This window comes from Elephas maximus, chromosome 16 (assembly GCF_024166365.1).
Source record: "Elephas maximus indicus isolate mEleMax1 chromosome 16, mEleMax1 primary haplotype, whole genome shotgun sequence".
Taxonomy (NCBI): Eukaryota; Metazoa; Chordata; class Mammalia; order Proboscidea; family Elephantidae; genus Elephas; species Elephas maximus.
The window spans coordinates 12066909-12089175 of NC_064834.1; the positions used below are offsets into that span (position 1 = coordinate 12066909).

Below are 22267 nucleotides of genomic sequence, written 5' to 3' on the forward strand. Positions count from 1 at the left end.
CTGGGGGAGGAAAATGGGTGAAGGGGGAAATAAAAGGCATTACTGAAAAGTCTAAAACTTTCTTATTCAAGAAGCAATACTTTAGAAAACACAGAGAAAACTTCTGTGAAAGCATTTTCTAATTCATGCTCCAAGTTATAGTGGTCGTCGGCATCTATGAGAAAGCTGAACCCCAGGAAAGCTCTTCAGCCCCTTTGACAACTCTCTCCGATCCCTCAGCAGTCCCCTGGCCCAGTATTACCAACGTGGCTCAGCAGCTTGTCTTGTCTGGCCAAAGGGTAGAAATCAGGAAAGCAAGTCAAGACATCATTGTAGGGGGAGAGGGGGACTTACCTGGTGCCTTAATGATCTTCCCTCCCTCATTTAGTTTAACTGTCCTTGGTTCCACAGCCACGGAGGTCACTCCAGTAAAGTGTTGTACAGAAAGGGAATCAACGTCTTCCTAGTGAGACATTAAACGTTACCTGCCAGGTGACTTTCCACTTCACCTTTTGACTGTGTGGCCTACCGGTAGCTGGAGACACAAGAATAGCCAATGATATCCTTGGAACAAAAAAAGATGTTTTTTATCCCACTGCCTCACTTAGAGAGAACCCTGGTTCCAACGCACATGGACACTTGCCTTCTTGGAATCATGAAGGATTTATAAATGCCCTTAGAATGATATTTAAAATTCATGAACAGTTATCTTTCTAAAGCTTATCTTTCCTACCATCACCTCTTCCTCTCAATGCTTACTGACATGAGTTCTATTGCCACCCCTCCCCAGCATCAGTGTGCTCCCCCAAGTAAGACCACACATTTAGGGTTGGAAAACAAGTACGAATAAGGCTCCTGACGACAAAGATACTGTGTGATGAAGACATACTCCAACAGAACATGGCCTTTAAAAGCTGTTCTCCTAAGACTCTGAGTGGGGAATTTTCTCTTACCCAGTCCCACTAGAATATGAACAAAGCTATGTTTCTAACCGGCAAGGATGAAAACCACATATGGGATGAGTGGGTTTAGCCTATGGACTGTAGGGGGCAGATGGAAAACTAAGGTATTCGGATCAGTTAGGGTAAGCTAGGTTATGCTGTATTAACAAACAACTCCAAAAGCTTACAACAAAGATGTATTTCTCATTCACAATCCATGTCCAACATGGATCAACAGAGGGTTCTCCTCATCTATAAGTCAGAGAGAGATAATCACAGCAGGGGGACAAGAAAATGGTAAATCACATACGGGCACCTAAAGTTTCTGCCTAAAAGAGGTTGGAAGAATGTGCAAACACACTGTGTGCTGGAAAGAGAAGAAATCCTGAATGTTTGTGAAGAGTCCCAGTGGCCACCAGAGAGTGAAATGTCCCCTATGAAGGGTCAAGCCTGAGCTCTTAGCCTCACTAGTACCCTGCTCATTCTAAGCGATAACAATCGTTCTGCTTATTATGTGCATATTACGTGCCAGGTAACCTGTGCAACGCTTTCCACACAGTTACACGTTGAACATTTCTACAACTGGCCCAAAGTCAGTCAAACAACTAGTAGACTTAAAGCAGGATTTGAAGCCAGGGTAGTCTAATCTCAAAGTTTCAGTTATTTCCATTACACTGCCCATCTTCCCAACTGAGCAACAAGTCACCAAGCCCAGTTTTGCTTGCAGTTCATAATAGAGAAACAGGAAGTATTTTGTGTCTGTCCACCAGGAAGCTCTAACAGCGGACAAAGTTATCTACCTCACTGCCTGCTGCCTCGGGTGGGGGGCAGGGAGGGCACCATTTCTTAACTGGAACTGCCCAAACTCCCTAGTTCTTCACTCCCATCCTTACCAAAGCCAGGGAAGCAACAAGCAAGCTTCCACCTTAGATACTGTCTCCTAAGCAAACACGTTCTTTCCTGTCCAGTGCATTTATCAGAGCGATGCTAAATAAGATGCAACTGCAAATAACTTAATTTTTTAAACATAAGCTTCCTGTTGCCATAGATGAATTAAGCCCTCTTGCTTTTACTGCCAGATTGACATATGTGTATTTATCACTGTTTGCCATGGGAGCTCTGCCCTGGCCACTGTGCTCAACATGCTAAGGTGGCAACCCACTCAAACCACTCAGGGTTCTTGTGGAAGAGAAATGGGGCCACCAGAGAGAACTGGCCCTTCCCCAACTAGAGGAGAGGGAAAACTGAAGGTGGAGCAACTCGTTAAAAAGCTCTCTTCAAGTTCAGCAAAGTATCAGGGTACAAGATAAACATACAAAAATCAGTTGGCTTCCTCTATACCAACAAAAAGAACATCGAAGAGGAAATCACCAAATCAATACCATTTACAGTAGCCCCCAAGAAGATAAAATACTTAGGAATAAATCTTACCAGAGATGTAAAAGACTTATACAAAGAAAACTACAAAACACTACTGCAAGAAACCAAAAGAGACCTACATAACTGGAAAAACATACCTTGCTCATGGACAGGAAGATTTAACATAGTAAAAATGTCTATTCTACCAAAAGCCATCTATAGATACAATGCAATTCCAAGCCATATTGCAACGGCATTTTTTAATGAGATGGAGAAACAAATCGCCAACTTCATATGGAAGGGAAAGAGGCCCCAGATAAGTAAAGCATTACTGAAAAAGAAGAACAAAGTGGGAGGCCTCATTCTACCTGATTTTAGAACCTATTATACAGCCACAGTAGTCAAAACAGCCTGGTACTGGTACAGTAACAGATACATAGACCAACAGAACAAAATTGAGAATCCAGACATAAATCCATCCCCATATGAGCAGTTGATATGTGACAAAGGCCCAAAGTCAGTTACATGGTGAGAAGACAGTGTGTTTAACAAATGATGCTGGCAGAACTGGATATCCATCTGCAAAAAATTGAAACAAGACCCATACTCCACACTGTGCACAAAAACCAACTCAAAATGGATCAAAGACCTAAATATAAAATCTAAAATGATAAAGATCATGGAAGAAAAAACAGGGACAACATTAGGAGCCCTAAGACATGCATAAACAGTATACAAAACATTACTAACAATGCAGAAGAGAAACTAGATAACTGGGAGCTCCTAAAAATCAAACACCTATGCTCATCCAAAGACTTCATCAAAAGAGGAAAAAGATTACCCACACACTGGAAAAAGTTTTTAGATGTGACATTTCCGATCAGCGTCTGATCTCTAAACTCTACATGATACTGCAAAAACTCAACTACAAAAAGACAAATAACCCAATTAAAAATGGGCAAAAGATATGAAAAGGCACTTCACTAAAGACGACATTCAGGTAGCTAACAGATACATGAGGAAATGCTCACAATCATTAGCCATTAGAGAAATGCAAATCAAAACTACAATGAGATTCCACCTCACTCCAACAAGGCTGGCATTAATCCAAAAAATACAAAATAATATATATTGGACAGGGTGTGGAGAGACTGGAACACTTCTACACTGGTAGTGGGAATGTAAAATGGTACAACCACTTTGGAAATCGATTTGGCACTTCCGTAAAAAGCTAGAAATAGAACTACCATACAATCCAGCAATCCCACTCCTTGGAATATATCCTAGAGAAATAAGAGCCTTTACACGAACAGATATCTGTACACCCATGTTTACTGCAGCACTGTTCACAACAGCAAAAAGATGGAAGCAACCAAGGTGCCCATAAATGGATGAAAGGATAAATTATGGTATACTCACACGATGGAATACTACGCATCAATAAAGAACAGAGATGAATCTGTGAAACATTTCATAACATGGAGGAATCTGGAAGGCATAATGCTGAGTGAAATTAGTCAGTTGCAAAAGGACAATGACTGTATGAGACTACTCATAAGAACTCAAAAAATAGTTTAAACAGAAGAAAATATTCTTTGATGGTTATAAGCATGGGGAGTGGGGGGGAGAGAGTTATTCACTAATTAGATAGTAGATAAGAACTCTTTTAGGTGAGGGGAAAGACAACCCACGATACAGGAGAGGTCAGCACAACCGGACTAAGCCAAAAGCAATTTCCTAAATAAACTGAACGCTACGAAGGCCAGTGTAGCAGGGGTGGGGGTTTGGGGAACATGGTTTCAGGGGACATCTAAGTCAATTGGCATAACAGAATCTATTAAGAAAACAATCCACATCGCACTTCGGAGAGTGGCATCTGGGGTCTTACACGGTAGCAAGTGGCCATCTAAGATGCATCAATTGGTCTCAAGCCACCTGGACCAAAGGAGAATGAAGAACACCAAAGACACAAGGTAATTATGAGCCCAAGAGACAGAAAGGGCCACATAAACCAGAGACTACATCACCCTGAGACCTGAAGAACTAGATGGTGCCCAGCTACAAGCAATGACTGCCCTGACAGGGAACACAACAGAGAACCCCTGAGGGAGCAGGAGAACAGTGGGATGCAGACCCCAAATTCTTGTAAAAAGACCAGACTTAATGGTCTGAGACTAGAAGGACCCCAGTGGCCATGGTCCCCAGACCTTCTCTTAGCCCAAGACAGGAACCGTTCGCAAAGCCAACTGTTCAGACAGGGATTGGACTGGACTATGGGATAGTAAATGATACTGGTGAAGGATGAGCTTCTTGGATCAAGTAAACACACGCAACTATGTTGCCATCTCCTGTCTGGAGGGGAAATTAGAGGGTAGGGGGTCAGAGCTGGCCGAATGGACACCAAAAGAGAGTGGAGGGAAGGAGTGTGCTGTCTCATTAGGGGGAGAGCAATTAGGAGTATATAGCACAGGCGTATATAAATTTTTGTATTAGAGACTGACTTGATTTGTAAACTTTCACTTAAAGCACATTAAAAAAAAAACCTCTTTTCACCTTGAGCAGATCAAGGAACCAGCATCAGCTAAGGGATATGTATCTTTACTAAACAGCAAAGTAAAGGTAAACTATTACACTCCAGAATAATCTCAAGCAGGAGTTTCGGACGATGGATTGTCAAGTACTCGTCTCGACAGTATCCAAAAAAACAAGGTCAGCTGCCACTGAGTTGACTACAACCCACAGCAACCCGCTGTGCGTTAGCACACAACTATGCTCGACAGAGTTTTCAGCTGCTGGGTTTTCTTCTTTTTTCAGAAGTAGATCGCCAGGCCTTTCTTCCAAGGCACCTCTGGATGGACTTGACTCTCTAATCTTTCAGTTAGCTGCCAAGCATGTTAACCGTTTGCACCACCCAAGGACTTCGTTGGTGATGTAAATGGGTATAACCCTTCTAGAAAGCAATCTGACATCAGTGTCAAAGCCCCTTGACAATTCCATCTCTAGGAATTGGTCTCAAGCAACTAATCAGAGACACACTCACCAATGAGTATTATGTGGTTACTCACAATAGTTATTTATAACAATAATAACCTGGAAACTACCTACGTACCCAACACTAAGTGAGTTAAGAAACTATTAAAAATTGTGATGCAGTGAAATATTTATTGTGATGGGAAAATGCTTCTAGCACAATGTGAACAACACACAACAAAATACATACAGTGCAGCATCATTTAAAAAAAATAGGCATTCTAAAAGACTGGGACAGCAATAAAATATTAACAATGATGATTTCTGGGTGGTAAGATTATCAGTGATTTGAGAGGAACAGGGTTTTCTTCATACCTTTGTGAGCTTTCAAAATTTTCTATATTTATTATTGCATTTATTATAAGAAAAAAAATTGTTTAATTTCTTAAACAAAAGAAGAATGAAGAATTTCATGCAGTGTAGTGACTGGGCTTCATGAGCATTACCACATTGATGTCCAAAGGGTAAAACTTCACTTTCACTTGGATCCTCTCGGCTGTTACCTGATTAGTACCCTAACCACCCTGTGATGGTTAATTGCATGTGTCAACTTGGCTAGACTACAGTTCCCAGCAGTTTGGCCAAACACTACTAGTTGCTGCTCCATAACATGATCTAGTACAATGTAATCACCTTCCGTAATATAATCAAATGTAATCAATCAGTTGAAAAGGGGGTTTCTTTAGGGTGCATCCTGCCTCCCAGCTATGAACAAATATTTTGACAGAACTCTCTCTCTTCACTCTGTACTCTTTCCATCACCGGATCCAAAATCTTGGGACACAGCCTGCAGGAGTCTCCAGGCTGCCGCCTGACCTACAGATTTTGGACTTGCCAGCTCCCCACCACAATCATGTGAGTTAGCAAGAATTTCCAACCTGTCACCTGGCCTACAGATTTTGTGAGCCAATCTCTTGAAGTAAATCAATCAATCTCAGACTCTGTCTCACTGGTTCTGGACATCCTCTCTCCTCATTGCAGGGTGGATGGCAGGAGTCTTGCCCTGGGAAACATGTCCAGAGAGCTCATTCCAGTTCACACCCTAGCTTACCTGGTTCCCATCTAAATCACAGCAGGAGGAATCACACATGGACTGAGAAGGGAGAGGAGAGGAATGCTTGAGTCTTTTAAGGGGAGCCAGAAATTTTACTTGAGTCTCTTTTCTTGCCTCCTTTTCCAACTTCCATTCTGACAGGGCACATGCTGGCTTCAGTGACTTTAATTCACACCAGGGCAGAGTCAGAGAAATGATACTGCCTGAATGTCCATGACCTCCATGGAGGGGTAGCCAGTTTACTAATACACCACCCAACTGAGGCAGGCGGTGGAGGGGGGTGGTTCGCCATAGTCAATGCAGTAGAGAAGACCGTGAGGGGTAGTGGGAAGAGAAATATATATATAGTGACACACAGAAGTTCAGAGTTTATAAATCCATAACTCCCCTTCCTCCCCAAAATGAACACGTCACCCGAGAAGAATCAACAGAATCATCACTTTTATGAATGAGACTAACAACAACGATGGTGTGTGGCTAAGAATGAACGGTAAGACAACGAAGAGGAAGGTTCCTAACACGAATGGTTTAACTGAAGCCTGGTGTCTCCCTTTGAACTAACATCTTAATCACACTTCTAATATTACAATCAGCAACTTAGTATTAACTTAGTTAACACTTCCTAGTGTTACTAAGTATTACTTCTTGTAATACCTAGTTATTACAAGAAGTAAATACAAATCTGGCCACATAAGAACACTTTCACACACATGCACATATATATGCACACGCACGTACAACCACATGTTAGTACATGCATGGAATATCTCTGGAAGAATACACAATAAGTGAGTAATGACGGTTAGGAGTGCAAAAAGGAACTGGGAGGCTAAAGGACATAGGAGCAAAGGAGACTTTCTTCTCACTGTTCGTACTGTTGTCCCTGCTGAAGCTTGTACCATGTGTGTGCATTAACTACTCAAAATTGAATAAACAGAACCTTTGCCTAAAAACAATCTGTGGCCTGAAACAAACAGGTTGCAGCTGATTTTGTGACTTAGGGGAGTAGCAAAACTTGTTCGGGGGGTCAAGGGGTCCAGTTTGTTCCGCTTAGGGCAATACCGTGAAATTTGGGCATGAAAAGGAAGCCTGCAAAGATGTTCTAGAAAGGAGGGAGCAATTTTTCTCTAGATTATAAAGTGAGAAGAATTTTGTTTTTCTGAGGGCAGCTATGTAGAGAGGGTGAGTGACATGGAAAGAAAAGAAAGAGGCTGGGAGAAAAAAGTGCCCGGCCACACACAAGGAGCCTGACCCTAATGAGAACACCACCAGGGAGAAACTCTCTGTGGCGGGGAATATCCAAGAGATTTCCAGGAACAGTGCCTTTGCAAACTTGTCTCCTGCTCGGTGCTATTATTACCACCCCACCATCCCTCACTACACCTTGAACTGTCAGCAAAAATCTGTACTAGCTATAGCAACCTTATGTTGGGCTTCAGAGAACTGAAGAAGGGGTATCCGGAATGGGGCCAGGCAGGCTGCTGAGGGGAGGAGCAGAAAACCGAGCAGAGAGACAGTTGAGCAGGGAGTTGAGGTGAATCTCATGCGTGGTAGGCTGAGCAGGAGATATGCACCCTACGGAAACAGTAGGGGGACAGACTGGGAGAAACTTCTTACAGTATGTGAAATCAGGGCTCAAGACACTTCCTTTGAATAAGAGTATAAATTTATGATCCCTGAAGCCTAGACGAATTGGGTCATCTGTTACACACCCATTTATTTGGAAGGTAAATCCATTATTTCCTCTTTCCCTCTTCCAATTCTCTACCCCCTCCTACCTTTTAAAAGAGGAATTAGCTGAGAATCTAAAACGTCTTCGGTTTTGATCTCGTTGAGGACAAAGATAGAAGCTAATCCCTGAGAAGCCCGTATTTTCCTCTGACACCTAAGGGACACAGCAGTGTCTCCCCTCACCCACTAGTTAGGTAAATAAAGATCAAAGACGATCCAATCCTAAAACCACCCAAGTTAAGTCAGGACGGCTTTTCTCCATTCTTGTCTGTAACTCCCTCAATTTTAACCAAGTCCTAAACGTAAGCTCCTCCTGAACTCAGCCCTCACCCCTCCATCACTCATCCCTACCCCAAGCCAATTACACCCCAGTTGTAGGCCACACATGGACCACAACACAGATAAGAACAGGCTCCTGACCAAGTCCCACAGCTCCTCAAACTCAGCACTACAGAAACATCTCTCAACAAAGGAAAATAAAAGCCCCTACTGCTCTCCCTCTGAATCCATTTTACCAACCTTCCTCTCACTAAATGTTCCTGCATCCACAACTCATTATTTCCCAGGATAAATCCTTGTAGATCAAGCCCCTCAGAGCCAAGAGCCTCTTTTCTCCATCTACTCCCCACCACACATAAGCCCCTCCCAAGGTCCGGCCCCTTCTCTGCCAAAGGGAGACGGAGCCCTGATGTTACAGACGCAGCTCTGTTTCCTCAGAACTGACAGCCCGGTCCCATGACCCATGCCCACAGACGCACACCCTCCCAGGGCCCAGTGCTCCTCAAAACCACATCCTGGCTCCCAGCCATTCACAAGACAGCAGCCCCAAGGCACAGTGCCCCCACTCCTGGAGCCCACAGTCATGCTGCGAGAGTCCTTCCAATGCCCAGGCAGAGGAACCCTTTACCTGGAATCCAGGATGAGAAGCTATTTAAGGGACGTGCATGTCTCAGTCTAGGCTGTGAACGCTACCCTCTCCTTGGGGAGCCAAAAAAACTAAACCAAACCCATGCCATGAAGCCAATTCCAACTCATAGTGACCCTACAGGGCAGAGTAGAATTACTCCACTGGGTTTCCAGGTTGTACATCTTTATGGAAGCAGACTGCCACATCTCTCTCCCGCAGAGCAAGCTGTAGGTTCGAACCACCGACCTTCTGGTTAACAGCCGAGAGCTCCATCCTTACTTTCTGTAGAGTCAGCACTTATTTATTTGGCTTCCTCTCATCCCTATCTGTTGCTTTGCCACTTTTCGGTTCCCACAACTCCCCAGGTGCACACAAGTCTTTCGGGAGTCAGGGAGAGAACACACACAGTCCCTGCTCTCCCTCGGCTACATCCCTCTCAGCTGCCACTCCCTGGAGAAAACATACCTCAGCGATGCCTTGCTCCTGAGCACAGGTCTGAGAACTTCTGCTGGCTCAATTTAAACTTAAATCCCCCTCACTCTTTGGTGCTGTAATGGCCGCAGTTTTGTTCATTTTCCTTCAAATTCTTACTTCCCAAGTGTCCTGACTCAAGAGTTTGGGAGAGAAAAGACTTGAAAGCCTGGAAGCAGGAAAGCGCCTGAGCCCTGGAGAGGGATTCAGGCTCCTGGTCTCTTCTACCCTGACAGTTTGCTCCACTCACAGGCAGCACAGCTCTCAAGGAAGGCACTTAGGAGAAAAGCCCACCTGGAACCAGTGATACCTGCTTTCCCAATACGTCCTACTTCTATCTCCAAAGCCCCCAGACCAGTAGCAATTCATAACCCTTTTGGGAAGAAATGAAACAACTGGGTTCGCCATTAGAACAATATACCAGACCACACTTACCTTTTGCCAAGACTGGAACAGTTGTAGAGAATTTCCCTCCCTCCCACCCTATGCCAACAGTGTTTGAATTCCTTTGAAACACCATCTGGAAGAAATCATCATCACAAACACTTAAGGATCCAATTCATAACAAGGCAAAGAAAGAAAACACACACACACCCTACCTGTGACTTGGCAAATGCTTTGCAAGACAAAAATATCCAAAAAAGCATTACCTACACACTTCCTAAACACTCCTGGTGGTTCCATCTCACTCCTTGCCCAAGAGTATTCTGACTTGTCTGCACAGGTATCAGTAAGAAGGGAAAAGAACACGTGAAAATATAACAGCCCTCTCAGAGGAACTCATGGGAGATGGACGACGGTCAAATTCTTGCTGCTTCTTCAGCTACACAAAAAGGCTAGGAATAATTTGAAGCAGAGTCAAACCTTCGGGGTGCAATTCCACGGGTCTCAGAGCCCTGCACTGAATGAAAGGACACCCTAAGCAGAGTTGGAACATTTTACCTTTATCTGTGGGCTCTTAAGTCCCCGGGGGACTGGCCTTCCAGGCCTGGCCCACTTTGCGCGAAGGTCACATACCTCAGGAGGTTAAAGCTCAGATCGAGCCTCTTCGCGAAATGTCCACAGTCTCTGCCGAGGTGCTCTGGGATCTCTCTGCAGTCCTGGCCTACGTAGGACACCTGGAAATGAAACGGAACAGAACCAATGTGGCAAACGGAAATCACCCAGCTGCTCACCACCCCGAGTCATTGATCCGATGATTGCTTCCGCAACTTTAAATGTACACTCCTTGCGCTCAAAGAGTCCACATTGGAGGCTGTTTACCTGATCAGATCAGCTTTAGGGGCTTCAGGGACTCCACCAACAGCTCCTCTGTCCTGGTACAGTTCACATGATGGAGACTAACCCCCAACACAACAGAAATTGGACTGAAATTGGCTGGATTCAGGTGTCCAAAAAAAAACCCATGTCAGAGCATGCTAATATAATCGTGGCAATCAGCCTCCCACTCAGGGGCCTTTCCTCCAGCTGCCCCTCTGGCTCTCCTTCTCCCTCTCCCTCACTGTCTCCAAACACCGCCCTCCCGCCCCCAGCCTCCTGTTATTCACATTACCTCATAAAAGACACAGCAGATGCAGTTACCAGCACTCAACCTGCAGGGTGCTGGAACAAATAGGGTTGGACAAGAAAACCTCCCCCAGCCGCCAATCCCATCCTGTTACCACTCTGTATAAAATGCCCTTAACACCCTGAACAAAGCTGTCCTGGAGGCAAGAGGGTGGCGATGTAAGCCCAGAGCTTCCAAGTGTCCCTTCTCCAGGGAAACTATTGCAACCAACTGCATCTATTTTCCAGAGGTTTTTCCTCAGACATTCTTTTATTTATTATTATAACGATAATTATCATTAAGTTCCTAGTACACCCAAATAGCAAGAGGCTGAACTGATTTGACCCCAGAACTTTTGACTGTGAGGTCAGTGGGCTTTTTCATTATCTCCAAACCAAAGCAAACCTATTGCCATCGAGTCAATTCCAACTCATGGCATCCCCATGTGTCACAAAGCAGAACTTCTCCATACGGTTTTCTTGGCTGTAGTCTTTACAGAAGCAGATTGCTAGCACTGCTGGGTAAGTTCGAACTGCCAGCCTTTAGGTTAATAGTCAAGTGCTTAACCATTTGCACTACTCAGGGACCTCTCTCACTGTGCCAGCACACAGTTTTTGAAACCTGTTTTTATGGATAGCATGCTGTGGCAGGATTGGCCACTAATTCAAAAGCTGATAAAATAAACCTAGGGGTTGGAGGTTGCCAGTGGGCCATAATACATGATACTTCCTTAAAAGACACCCCTTCCCCCTTAGCAGAAATTCAGGCTTGTCACATGGCTGCAGCCTTGATCTTGTCACCCTACAAATCCCATTCTTCCATTCATACAGACAAGGATGCCTTGAAGTGAGTGTGAGACTTTACAGGGAGTTGTGTATTTCCTAACGGGGAACAAGAATGTGGTGGCTAAATCACGTCCTCAGATTAGGATGAAGCATAAAAAAATTATTAATATTCAATTGTTTTACAACTATAAAAATGGCACTCATATGGTTCAACACTGCACCTTGGCATCCTCAATCTTTCAAATCATGTCTCAACCCTCTTTTATTCAACGGAGACAAACTGCTGATATACAATACCCTGTATTCACTCTCCTTCGGTAATTTCATTCCAGGATGAGAGAACATGGGGGAGGGGGACAGAAAAACAGCTGACTCTAATAAAATAATTTTGATTCAGGAAGATACAGGCTAAAAAACAAAGGGCCTTAAGTGTAATTTAGCGAGCTCTCCTCTTCCTACGTGGAACCCATCTTTCTTCACAGTTCCTTGCATAATAAATAAAGTTCTGCTTCCAAACCAAGATGGAAATCATATGCCAAGGACAGACTGGGGATACAAATCCCCAATCATTTCAGGGATTAAGCTAAACCCTTCAATTAATCTGGAGACTTCAACTTCCCTCATGATATCCCTCAGATGTCCATCAATCAGCAGCTTCTTCTATATTCAGTTCACATTGACCCTCAAGCCCATGTGCTCACCAGAAAGCCCACACCTTTCACCCCTGCACACACCACCACATTGTACATATCACTGTCATTCAAGGCCTCTGTGATATAACAGACAGGCTGAGCTTTAGATGTAGAAACTGAGGTCATTCTTCATAGACTTACCAATGACTAAATCTACTGAGACCCTATTGTCAAAACAAGGAAACTGAGGCTCCAGAAGTCTGCCCATAATACAACTTCTTAGTGATGGGGCCAGGACCAAGTCCTGCACCACGGATGAGGATTTTACAAATCTCCACACGGATGTGGGTTTTCTTAATCAGCAGATGCCTATGATACATTGATCACCATGTTTTGGCTTCAAAATGAGTCCGCCTAGCTGAAAAGGCCAAGGGCTACCACATGGCACAAAGCTGAAGGCCTAAAAACAGTGTCAGAATCTGGGGAAAGACAAGGATATTTGCTCCCCTTTTTCTTCTACAGGATTCCTCTTCAGAGAAAACAGTAGCTCTCTCGCTCCATGGATCTGCTCCAGCAGTCTTGCACTGGTCTCGTGGTTCTGCTGCTGCCATTTCTCTGATGCTGCTTCTCGCCATCTGGGCCATCACCAGCGTAACAGCTCTCCTCATTTCCCTGAGTCCTCATCAGAATTGTCTGACATACATAATTCCACAAAAAGTCCTTCAAGGCAATCTTAAAACTTTTCCAGCTTCTATCCATTCACAGTTTCAAAACTGCTTCCACATTTTAGGTATTTGTTAGAGCAGCACCCAACTCCCAATACCAAATCCTGTCTTAGTTATTCAGTGCTGCTATAACAGAAATACCACAAGTAGATGGCTTCAACAAACAGAAGTTTATTCTCTCACAGTCCAGGAGGCTTGCTGTTGCTGTTAGGTGCCATCAACTCAATTCCGACTCATAACAACCCTATAGGACAGAGTAGAACTGCCCCATAGGGTTTCCAAGGAGTAGCTGGTGGATTGGAACTGCTGACCTTTTGGTTAGCAGCCAAGCTCTTAACCACTATGCCACCAGGGCTCCAGGGCTTTTAGTAGGCTAGAAGTTCAAATTCAGGGCATTAGCTCCAGGGGAAGGCTTTCTCTCTCTCTGCTGGCTCTGGAGGAAGGTCCTTGTCATCAATCCTTCCCTGGTTGAGGAGTTTCTCAGAGCAGGGACCCCGGGTCCAAAGGACATGCTATTCTCCTGGCTCCTGTTTCTTGTTGGTAGGAACTCTCCTTGTCTTTCTGCTCACTTCTCTCTTTTATATTTCAAAACAGACTGGCTTAAGACACAATATAACTTTGTAGATTGAATCCTGTCTTAACATAACTGCCAATAATCCCATCTCATTAGCATCATAAAGATAGAATTTACAACACATAAGAAAATCACATCAGATGACAAAATGGTAGACAATCACATAATACTGGGAATCATGGTCTTGTCAAATTGATACACATATTTTTAGGGGACACAATTCAATCCATAGTAAATCATAACCTCTTAGAGTCTCTGTTTCCTCTTCTGACAATAACTCCCTCCGAAAGTCTTAAAAACAATAACATTTATTACATGCCTACCATGTGCCAAAAGGTCATTACATGTTATCTTATCAGTTCTCAAGAAATAGCCCCATGAGTCACATACTACCGTTGTTGTTGCTGTTCAGTGCTGTCCAGTCGGTTCCAACTCATACCAACTCTAAGCGTAACAGAACGAAACACTGCCCTATCCTGCACCATCCTTACTATCATTGTTATGCTTGAGCTCATTGTTTCAGCCACCGTGTCAATCCACCTTGTTGGGGGTCTTCCTCTTTTCTGCTGACCCTGTACTTTGCCAAGCATGATGTCCTTCTCCAGGGACTGATCCTTTCTGACAACATGTCCAAAGTATGTAAGATGCAGTCTCGCCATCCATGCTTCTAAGGAGTATTCTGTTTGTACTTTTAAGACAGATTTGTTAGTTCTTTTGGCAGTTCATGGTACATTCAATATTCTTCGCCAATACCACAATTCAAAAGCATCAATTCTTCTTTGGTCTTCCTTATTCAGTGTCCAGCTTTCACATGCATATGATGTGACTGAAAATACCATGGCTTGGGTCAGGCCCACCGTACTCTTCAAGGTGACATCTTTACTCTTCAACACATTAAAGAGGTCCTTTGCAGCAGATTGACCCAATGCAATGCGTCTTTTGATTTCTTGACTGCTGGTTCCATGGCTCTTGATTGTGGAGCCAAGTGAAATGAAATCCTTGACAACTTCAATCTTTTCTCCGTTTATGATGATGCTCATTGGTCCAGTTGTGAGGATTTCTGTATTCTTTATGTTGAGGTACAATCCATACTGAAAGACTGTGGTTTTTGATCTTCATTAGTAAGTGCTTCAAGTCCTTTTCACTTTCAGCAAGCAAGGTTGTGTCATCTGCATAATGTAGGTTGTTAATGAGTCTTCCTCCAATCCTGATGCCCCGTTCTTCATATAGTCCAGCTTCTCAGATTATTTGCTCAGCAAACAGATTGAATAGGCATGGTGAAAGAATACAACCCTGGTGCACACCTTTCCTGACTTTCAACCAATCAGTATCCCCTTGTTCTGTCAGAACAACTGCCTCTTGATCTATGTAAAGGTTCCTCATGAGCATGATTAAGTGTTCTGGAATTCCCATTCTTCGCAGTGTTATCCATAGTTTGTTATGATCCACACAGTCGAATGCCTTTGTACAGTCAATAACACAGGTAAACATCCTTCTGGTAGTCTCTGTTCTCAGCCAGGATCCATCTGACACCAGCGATGATATCGCTGATTCCATGTCCTCTTCTGAAACCAGCCTGAATTTCTGGCAGTTCCCTGTTGATATACTACTGCAGCCATTTTTGAATGATCTTCAGCAGAATTTTGCTTGCGTGTGATATTAATGATATTGTTCTATAATTTCCACATTTGGTTGGATCACCTTTCTTCGGAATAGGCATAAATACGGATCTCTTCCAGTCAGTTGGCCAGGAAGCTGTCTTCCATATTTCTTGGCATAGATGAGTGAGCACCTCCAGCGCTGCATCTGTTTGTTGAAACATCTCAGTTGATATTCCATCAATTGGAGCCTTGTTTTTCGCCAATGCCTCCAGAGCAGCTTGCACTTCTTCCTTCAGTACCATCGGTTCCTGATCATATGCCACCTCTTGAAATGGTTGAATATCGACTAATTCTTTTTGGTATAATGACTCTGTGTATTTCTTCCATCTTCTTTTAATGCTTCCTACATCGTTTAATATTTTCCCCATGGAATCCTTCACCATTGCAACTCGAGGCTTGAATTTTTTCTTCAGTTCTTTCAGCTTGAGAAATGCCGAGCGTGTTCTTCCCTTTTGGTTTTCCATCTCCAGCTCTTCACACATGTCATTATAATACTTTGTCTTCTCAAGAGGCTCTTTGAAATCTTCTGTTCAGTTCTTTTACTTCATCAATTCTTCCTTTTGCTTTAGCTGCTTGATGTTCAAGAGCAAGTTTGAGAATCTCCTCTGACATCCATCTTGGTCTTTTCTTTCTTTCCTGTCTTTTCACTGACCTCTTGCTGTCTTCATGGATGATGTCCTTGATGTCATTCCACAGCTCATCTGGTCTTCGGTCACTAGTGTTCAATGTGTCAAATCTGTTCTTCAGATGGTCTCTAAATTCAGGTGGGATATACTCAAGGTCATATTTTGGCTCTCATGGACTTGCTCTAATTCTCTTCAGTTTCAGCTTGAACTTGCATATGAGCAATTGATGGTCTGTTCCACAGTCGGCCCCTGGCCTTGTTCTGACTAATGATATTGAGCTTTTCCATCGTCTCTTTCCACAGATGCAGTCAATTTGATTTCTGTGTGTTCCATCTGGTGAGGTCCATGTGTATAGTCACCGTTCATGTTAGCGAAAGAAGGTATTTGCAATGAAGGAGTCGTTGGTCTTGCGAAATTCTATCATTCGATCTCCAGCATTGTTTCTATCACCAAGGCCATATTTTCCAACTATTGATCCTTCTTTGTTTCCAACTTTTGCATTCCAATCGCCAGTAATTATCGATGCATCTTGATTGCATGTTCAATCAATTTCAGACTGCAGCAGCTGATAAAAATCTTCTATTTCTTCATCTTTGGCCATAGTGGTTACTGTGTAAATTTGAATAATGTCATGTTAACTGGTCTTCCTTGTAGGCATATGGATATTATCCTATCACTGACACCATTGCACTTCAGGATAGATCTTGAAATGTTCTTTTTGACAATGAATGCAACACCATTCCTATTCAAGTTGTCATTCCTGGCATAGTAGACTATATGATTGTCCGATTCAAAATACCCCATGTCAGCCCATTTCAGCTCACTAATGCCTAGGATATCCATGTTTATGAGTTCCATTTCATTTTTGACAATTTCCAATTTTCCTAGATTCACACTTCGTACATTCCAGGTTCCGATTATTAATGGATGTTTGCAGTTGTTTCTTCTCATTTTGAGTTGTACCACATCAGCAAATGAAGGTCCCGAAAGCTCTACTCCATCCACATCATTAAGGTCCACTCTACTTTGAGGAGGCAGCTCTTCCCCAGTCATCTTTTGAGTGCCGTCCAACCTGGGGGGCTCATCTTCCAGCACCATATCAGACAATGTTCCACTGCTATTCATAAGGTTTTCACTGGTTAATGCTTTTCAGAAGTAGGCTGCCGGGTCCTTCTTCCTAGTCTGTCTTAGTCTGGAAGCTCAGCTGAAACCTGTCCTCCATGGGTGACCCTGCTGGTATCTGAATACTGGTGGCATAGCTTCCAGCATCACAGCAACATGCAAGCAAGCCCCCACAGTACGACAAACGGACACACATGTGGGGGCACATACTACTACTACCCCTATTTTATCTGTATTACAGGAGTGAGATGACTTAACATTTAAAATACACAGCACTAACCTTGGCACCTGGTGGACACTTGACAAATAACTGTTGAATCACAGCAATAACCCTATGAAAGGAATTTGTTATTCCAGTGTCTCTTGGGCGTGAGATTTAAGTGCCCAAATACCAAGTCTACATTTGTGTCTGTAATGGTATTGCTGCCATTACTTCGTCATAAACCAAAAAAAAAAAAACCAAACTCGTTGCCATCGAGTTGGTTCCAACTCATAGCAACTCTGTAGGACAGGGTAGAACCGCCCCACAGGGTTTCTAAGGCTGTAAATCTCTACAAAAGCAGACTGCCACATCTTTCTCCCTTGGAGTGGCTGGTGGGTTTGAACCTTTAGGTCAGCAGCTGAGCACTTTAACCACTGTTCCACCAGGGCTTCTTACTTTGTTATAAGCTAATAGAAAAAAAAGAGAGAAGACTTAATGCTGAATATAAATGACACATTCAAGCCAAGAGAAGGCCAAATGAAGGCAGGCCCATGCTGAACAAAACAGTTTTTATGGAGAAAATAAACAGTGGGACTGCAATGTCACCAAACATGTGGTACTCTACGCCTATGTGACCAGTGCAGTGGCAGTCCACCCATACTCGCATTGAAAGCGATGACCTAGTTTCAGCAAAACAATATCACCCATTTTATTAAATTGTTTATTTTAATTTTACTGGTGTTATGGATTTTTTGCACTTAAATCATTCCTTTATTTGGGTTTTACAGATCTCTAAACATGAAAAAGTTCTATCTGGTTTTGTTTGTATATTTAAGTAACATTGTAATAAAAGAAATCAGCACTGTGGGCTCATGGGAAATTGTTTTTTCCTTTAAGAAGTATCTACCGAAGTTTGAGAAGTGCCATGCTACATACAAACAAGGAGCTACCACTTGTAATGGTTGCCATTAGAAATCCCACGGAGCAGAATGATAATAAATAACCTAATCCCAGGGCCAGGCACCCAGATCCCTGGCCTAAGTGGTTTAGGAAATTGCGTACTAACACCCCAAGGGCATTTGCCTAACCTGCCTTCTCAGCTCCTCTCCAGGAAGCTCCATCTGCTTAAAACAGTTCCCAAGGGCCCAAAATGCCTCACCTTCACTTCAAAGATAAAATAGCCCATGCCAAACAACCCAAGAGCAAAGAGCAAGGGCACAGGAAAAATCAAGTTTGGAAAACAGAAAAGGGAAAGGAGGCACGGGACAGCCCTCAGCCCCACTGTCAGGTGCTCCATAAGCATGGAAGAAGCTTAACCCGGAGAATGATGGATCTGAGGGAAAGGGAACTCCTGGAGCTTATTCTTAAGGGATGGGAGAGGTTCTCTCATCCAGCCCTGTCTTAGCCTAGTGCTGCTGTAACAGAAATACCACAAGTGGGTGACTTTAAAGAACAGACATTTATTTTCTCACAGTTCAGTAGGCTAGAAGTCCAAATTCACGGTGTGGCTCTATGGGGAGGTCCTGGCCTATTTCCGCTTCCAGTAGTTGGCAATTCTTGCAGTTCCTGGGCTTATAGATTCATATGCCGCCATCATCATCAGCGTCTATCTCCCCCTGTTTGTGCTTGCTTGCTTCTGTGCCTATGCCGTTCTTTCTGCCACTCAGAAGTGATTAGGTTTAGGACACAGCCTACATTGCCATGACCTTATTAACATAATAAAGAAAACTATTTCCAAACAGGATTACATCCACAGGTACAGGGATCAGTGTTCTAACACATAGTTTGGGAAAACACAATTCGATCCATAACAAGCCCCTTCCTGTCAGCAGCCATTTTAACCTCCAGAAGCCCGTTTTCTCCAGATGGTTAATAACACCCATTATTTTTAACCTCTCCTGCAGGCCTGTACCTCCCTGGCCTTATTACTTCTGAGCTCCGGACGTTCTCCAGCTCTCTCCTTACGGGCTGCAAAGTTCAGGGACAGAGCATTCCAAGCAAGAGAGCTGTTAAACGCAGGGTGCAGAGAGACAATGGAAGGGCTTATTTCCAGAAACACCCCGCACGGCACCTGGCACATACTAAACCAAACCCAAACCCTTTGCCGTTAAGTCGAAGCAAGCCTATAGGACAGAGCAGAACTGCCCCATAGGGTTTCCAAAGAGTGGCTGCTGGATTTGAACTGCCAACCCTTTTGATTAACAGCCAAGTTCTTAACCACTGCACCACCAGGGCTCCACTGGCACAGAGTAGGCACACAACGAATAGTGTGAATGAAGAAAAGGCAAGTCTCCAGGAATAAAAAGCAGACATTAACCAACAGGCACCGGCCAGCCTGAGAGGAAGCATGGTGAAGGCAGAAATGAAATGGTTCGCCTTCATTTCATCTGTAGGAGTTGTAAAACCTTTACAACTTTGAGAAAAGGGTAACATTCCCTTTAGCCTAAAGTAATCTCAAGATCTAATCGTGCCTGACACTACCTGCCTTAGGCAATTCCTGGGGAGAGCTTCAAAAACTCAGAACTATTCTCCAGGGTGCGCAGGGAAAAGAGGGAAGCAGGAGGGCTGGCTTACTCAGACAGCAGAGAAGAGGTTAAAGAGACCGGGCTTTTCCAGCCAATGTTTTTTTTTTAGTCGCAGAGTGGCTGAGACTATCCCTCCAGCAATGACTAAAAACACCCGAGGCTTCACCACAGGGCTGAAGGCATGTGAGGCCAGGTTGTCTGTCGCTCAGGGCCGAAACAGTAGCTTTGCCAATCCCCACAGACATCTGTTCAAGAAATCAGGTGCTGAAATAACGCGGAGAACCGCGGCTTCCCACGCCTTGGGGAAGGGGCCTACGGTTACCAGCCAAGTCAGCGGGGAGCGTCTGGACCTAAGGCTTGCAGGGCCGCATCAGGACTTGTGCGGGCCCCTCGTCCACATTAAAAAAAAAAAAAATTTTTTTTTTTAGTTATTCTTTACGACTGCATTGTGATAAAGATGAATATATTAATATATTAAAACATTTTCTTTGACATAAAGTTTTTTTTCTTTTTTTCTAAAAGAAATTAAAACATTTCCATGAACCTCTAAAACTATCTGGGCTGCTGGCACTGTGCCCACCGTCCCTGATGGACGAGTCGCCCCACAGGACCTGGTCACTGAGTCACCAGTGACAGAGTGGAGTGGAAGGCGCGGGGCTTCCTCCCACGCAGCCACGGGGGTGTGCCAGGCCCAAACGGGAACTGTCCTCACCTAACTAGCGCAGGCATGGGCACCTGGCAGAGGCACACCTGCAAACGCAGCCCCCTGAGGCGGGGGCAGGGAGCCCTGTTTAAACTCAGAGGGAGCCCTCACCAGTCTTTGGGGGTGCCCCTGGCCAGGGGTCCCTCCCCAGACAGACTTGCCCGGCGGGGGCGGGGCGGGGCTCCCTCCCGTGGACTTACTTGCGTTCCACTGACCACAAGTCCCGCCATGGCGGACTGGGCGGGACAGGGCGGGCGCGGCGCGGGGCGGCGGCGGCGAGGAGCGCGGGCCCAGCGCGCAGTTCCGCACTGGCCGGTCAGCTGACCCGACGGAAGCACGATGCGCGGGCCGGGCGCCGGTACCTCGCCTCAGCTGCGCGCACGCCGCGGTCCCTGGTGCCCTCGGCCGGGCCCTTGCGGGTGAGCCTCGGAAACGGCCACCGCGCGCCGCAACAGGTGGCCCGCTGCGCGCAGCGCCCCCGCGGGTGCCGGGCCCCTTGACGCCCCGGTGCCCCGGGCGTCCCAGGGCCTAATCGCTCGAGAGGGATCCGGAGAAAAGGAACAACGTCCCCAAAAACTCCTTGCCCAGAACTTTACGGAGTTAGTCGGGGCCAGGCTTGTGTGAGAGGGGTATGTCTTCCCCTTTGCAGCGCCCCATCTGAGCCGTTAGCCCCTTAGCCAGGGATTCAGAGCCGGGTCTTTCCTGTATTTCACAATTCAGGTTACATAATCGTTGTCAATGCAGAGAGGAGGGGCCTCTTGGCCGAAGTCCCTGCCCCCAGCTTTCGTGGGGTGGGTGGAAGTCAGAAGATTGAAAGGACTCCTTGGTGAGGTGGGTTTTCTCTTTGTAGGTTATGGGGAGAGTTGTATTTCCCAAGGAAGTACTGACTCAGCTAATGTCACCCCCATACTCTCCACATAGTCTCTGGGAGCTGAGAATAATAAATCCTGGGGATGGAGAATTGGGCGATGTCCCCAAATTTTAGGCTTCTTTTATTTTTCCGTTCTAACAAGAAAATATATTTGTGAGGCTCAAAGTCATCAGTGGGGTCAAAACTCCCTCCCTGCTTCCTCTCTCTGGAAGTGTGGCCTGCCCTTTGCTGTCTGAATGAAATTAGGCCCACTGGGCAGGTAGCTCAGGATGCCTGAGGTCACTCCTGTACCGCTCTGGCAGAATCTTCTCCCTGTCCCTTCCTGTGTTCCCCGCTTCCACCTCCAAGATACACAAAGCTACTTACCAGATACCAATTCATCATCCTATTGTCACTCACTGGCTATTGCAGCTTAAGAGCCAGCAGGGTCTTAACTGGCCTCTCATCCTGCCCCCTTCCTGTAGATGGGTATAGGCACCTTTTGAATAGGGAAGGGGAAACTAAGTCCTGACATGCCAGACTCCAGGTGTCGCACACATTGCAGGTACTTCAACTCAGTAGACTGACAATTGTAGCTTCTTCACCTCTGTCTAGGGCGGTGTTCACAAGGCTTCTACTTTCATTGTCCCCCATGTCTAAGCAGCATGTAGGAGTCCCTGGTTGTGCAGCTGGTGGTGATAAGTATGATGGTGGGTTAAGCATTTTGTGGCTATCACTGATGTCACTGAGACAGCCCTGCTCCTAAAGCTTTGCTCGGTGGCCTCTTACCATCAGCATTCTGAGGAGCAGTACGAACCTCTGAGGGTTGACCTGCCTGCCCCTT

At 44.9% G+C, this 22267-nt stretch overlaps 1 protein-coding gene across 5 annotated transcripts in view; it reads right to left on the reverse strand.

The window, feature by feature from the left end:
• The window catches only part of LRMDA (leucine rich melanocyte differentiation associated), a 1313836-nt gene extending 1292563 nt beyond the window's left edge, over window positions 1-21273 (reverse strand). For 2 of the 5 annotated variants that reach the window (XM_049855441.1, XM_049855442.1), the window contains exons 1-2: window positions 20774-21273; window positions 10490-10590 (exon numbers count right to left, since the gene is read on the reverse strand). In XM_049855441.1, coding sequence (XP_049711398.1) covers window positions 10490-10590; window positions 20774-20803 — 131 coding nt within the window. In that variant the 5' untranslated portion in view covers window positions 20804-21273. Of the gene's footprint in view, window positions 1-10489; window positions 10591-20773 lie in introns of those variants that run through there. The other 3 variants (XM_049855444.1, XM_049855443.1, XM_049855455.1) reach the window with 2 other exon arrangements.
• Between the last annotated feature and the right edge of the window lie 994 nt (window positions 21274-22267).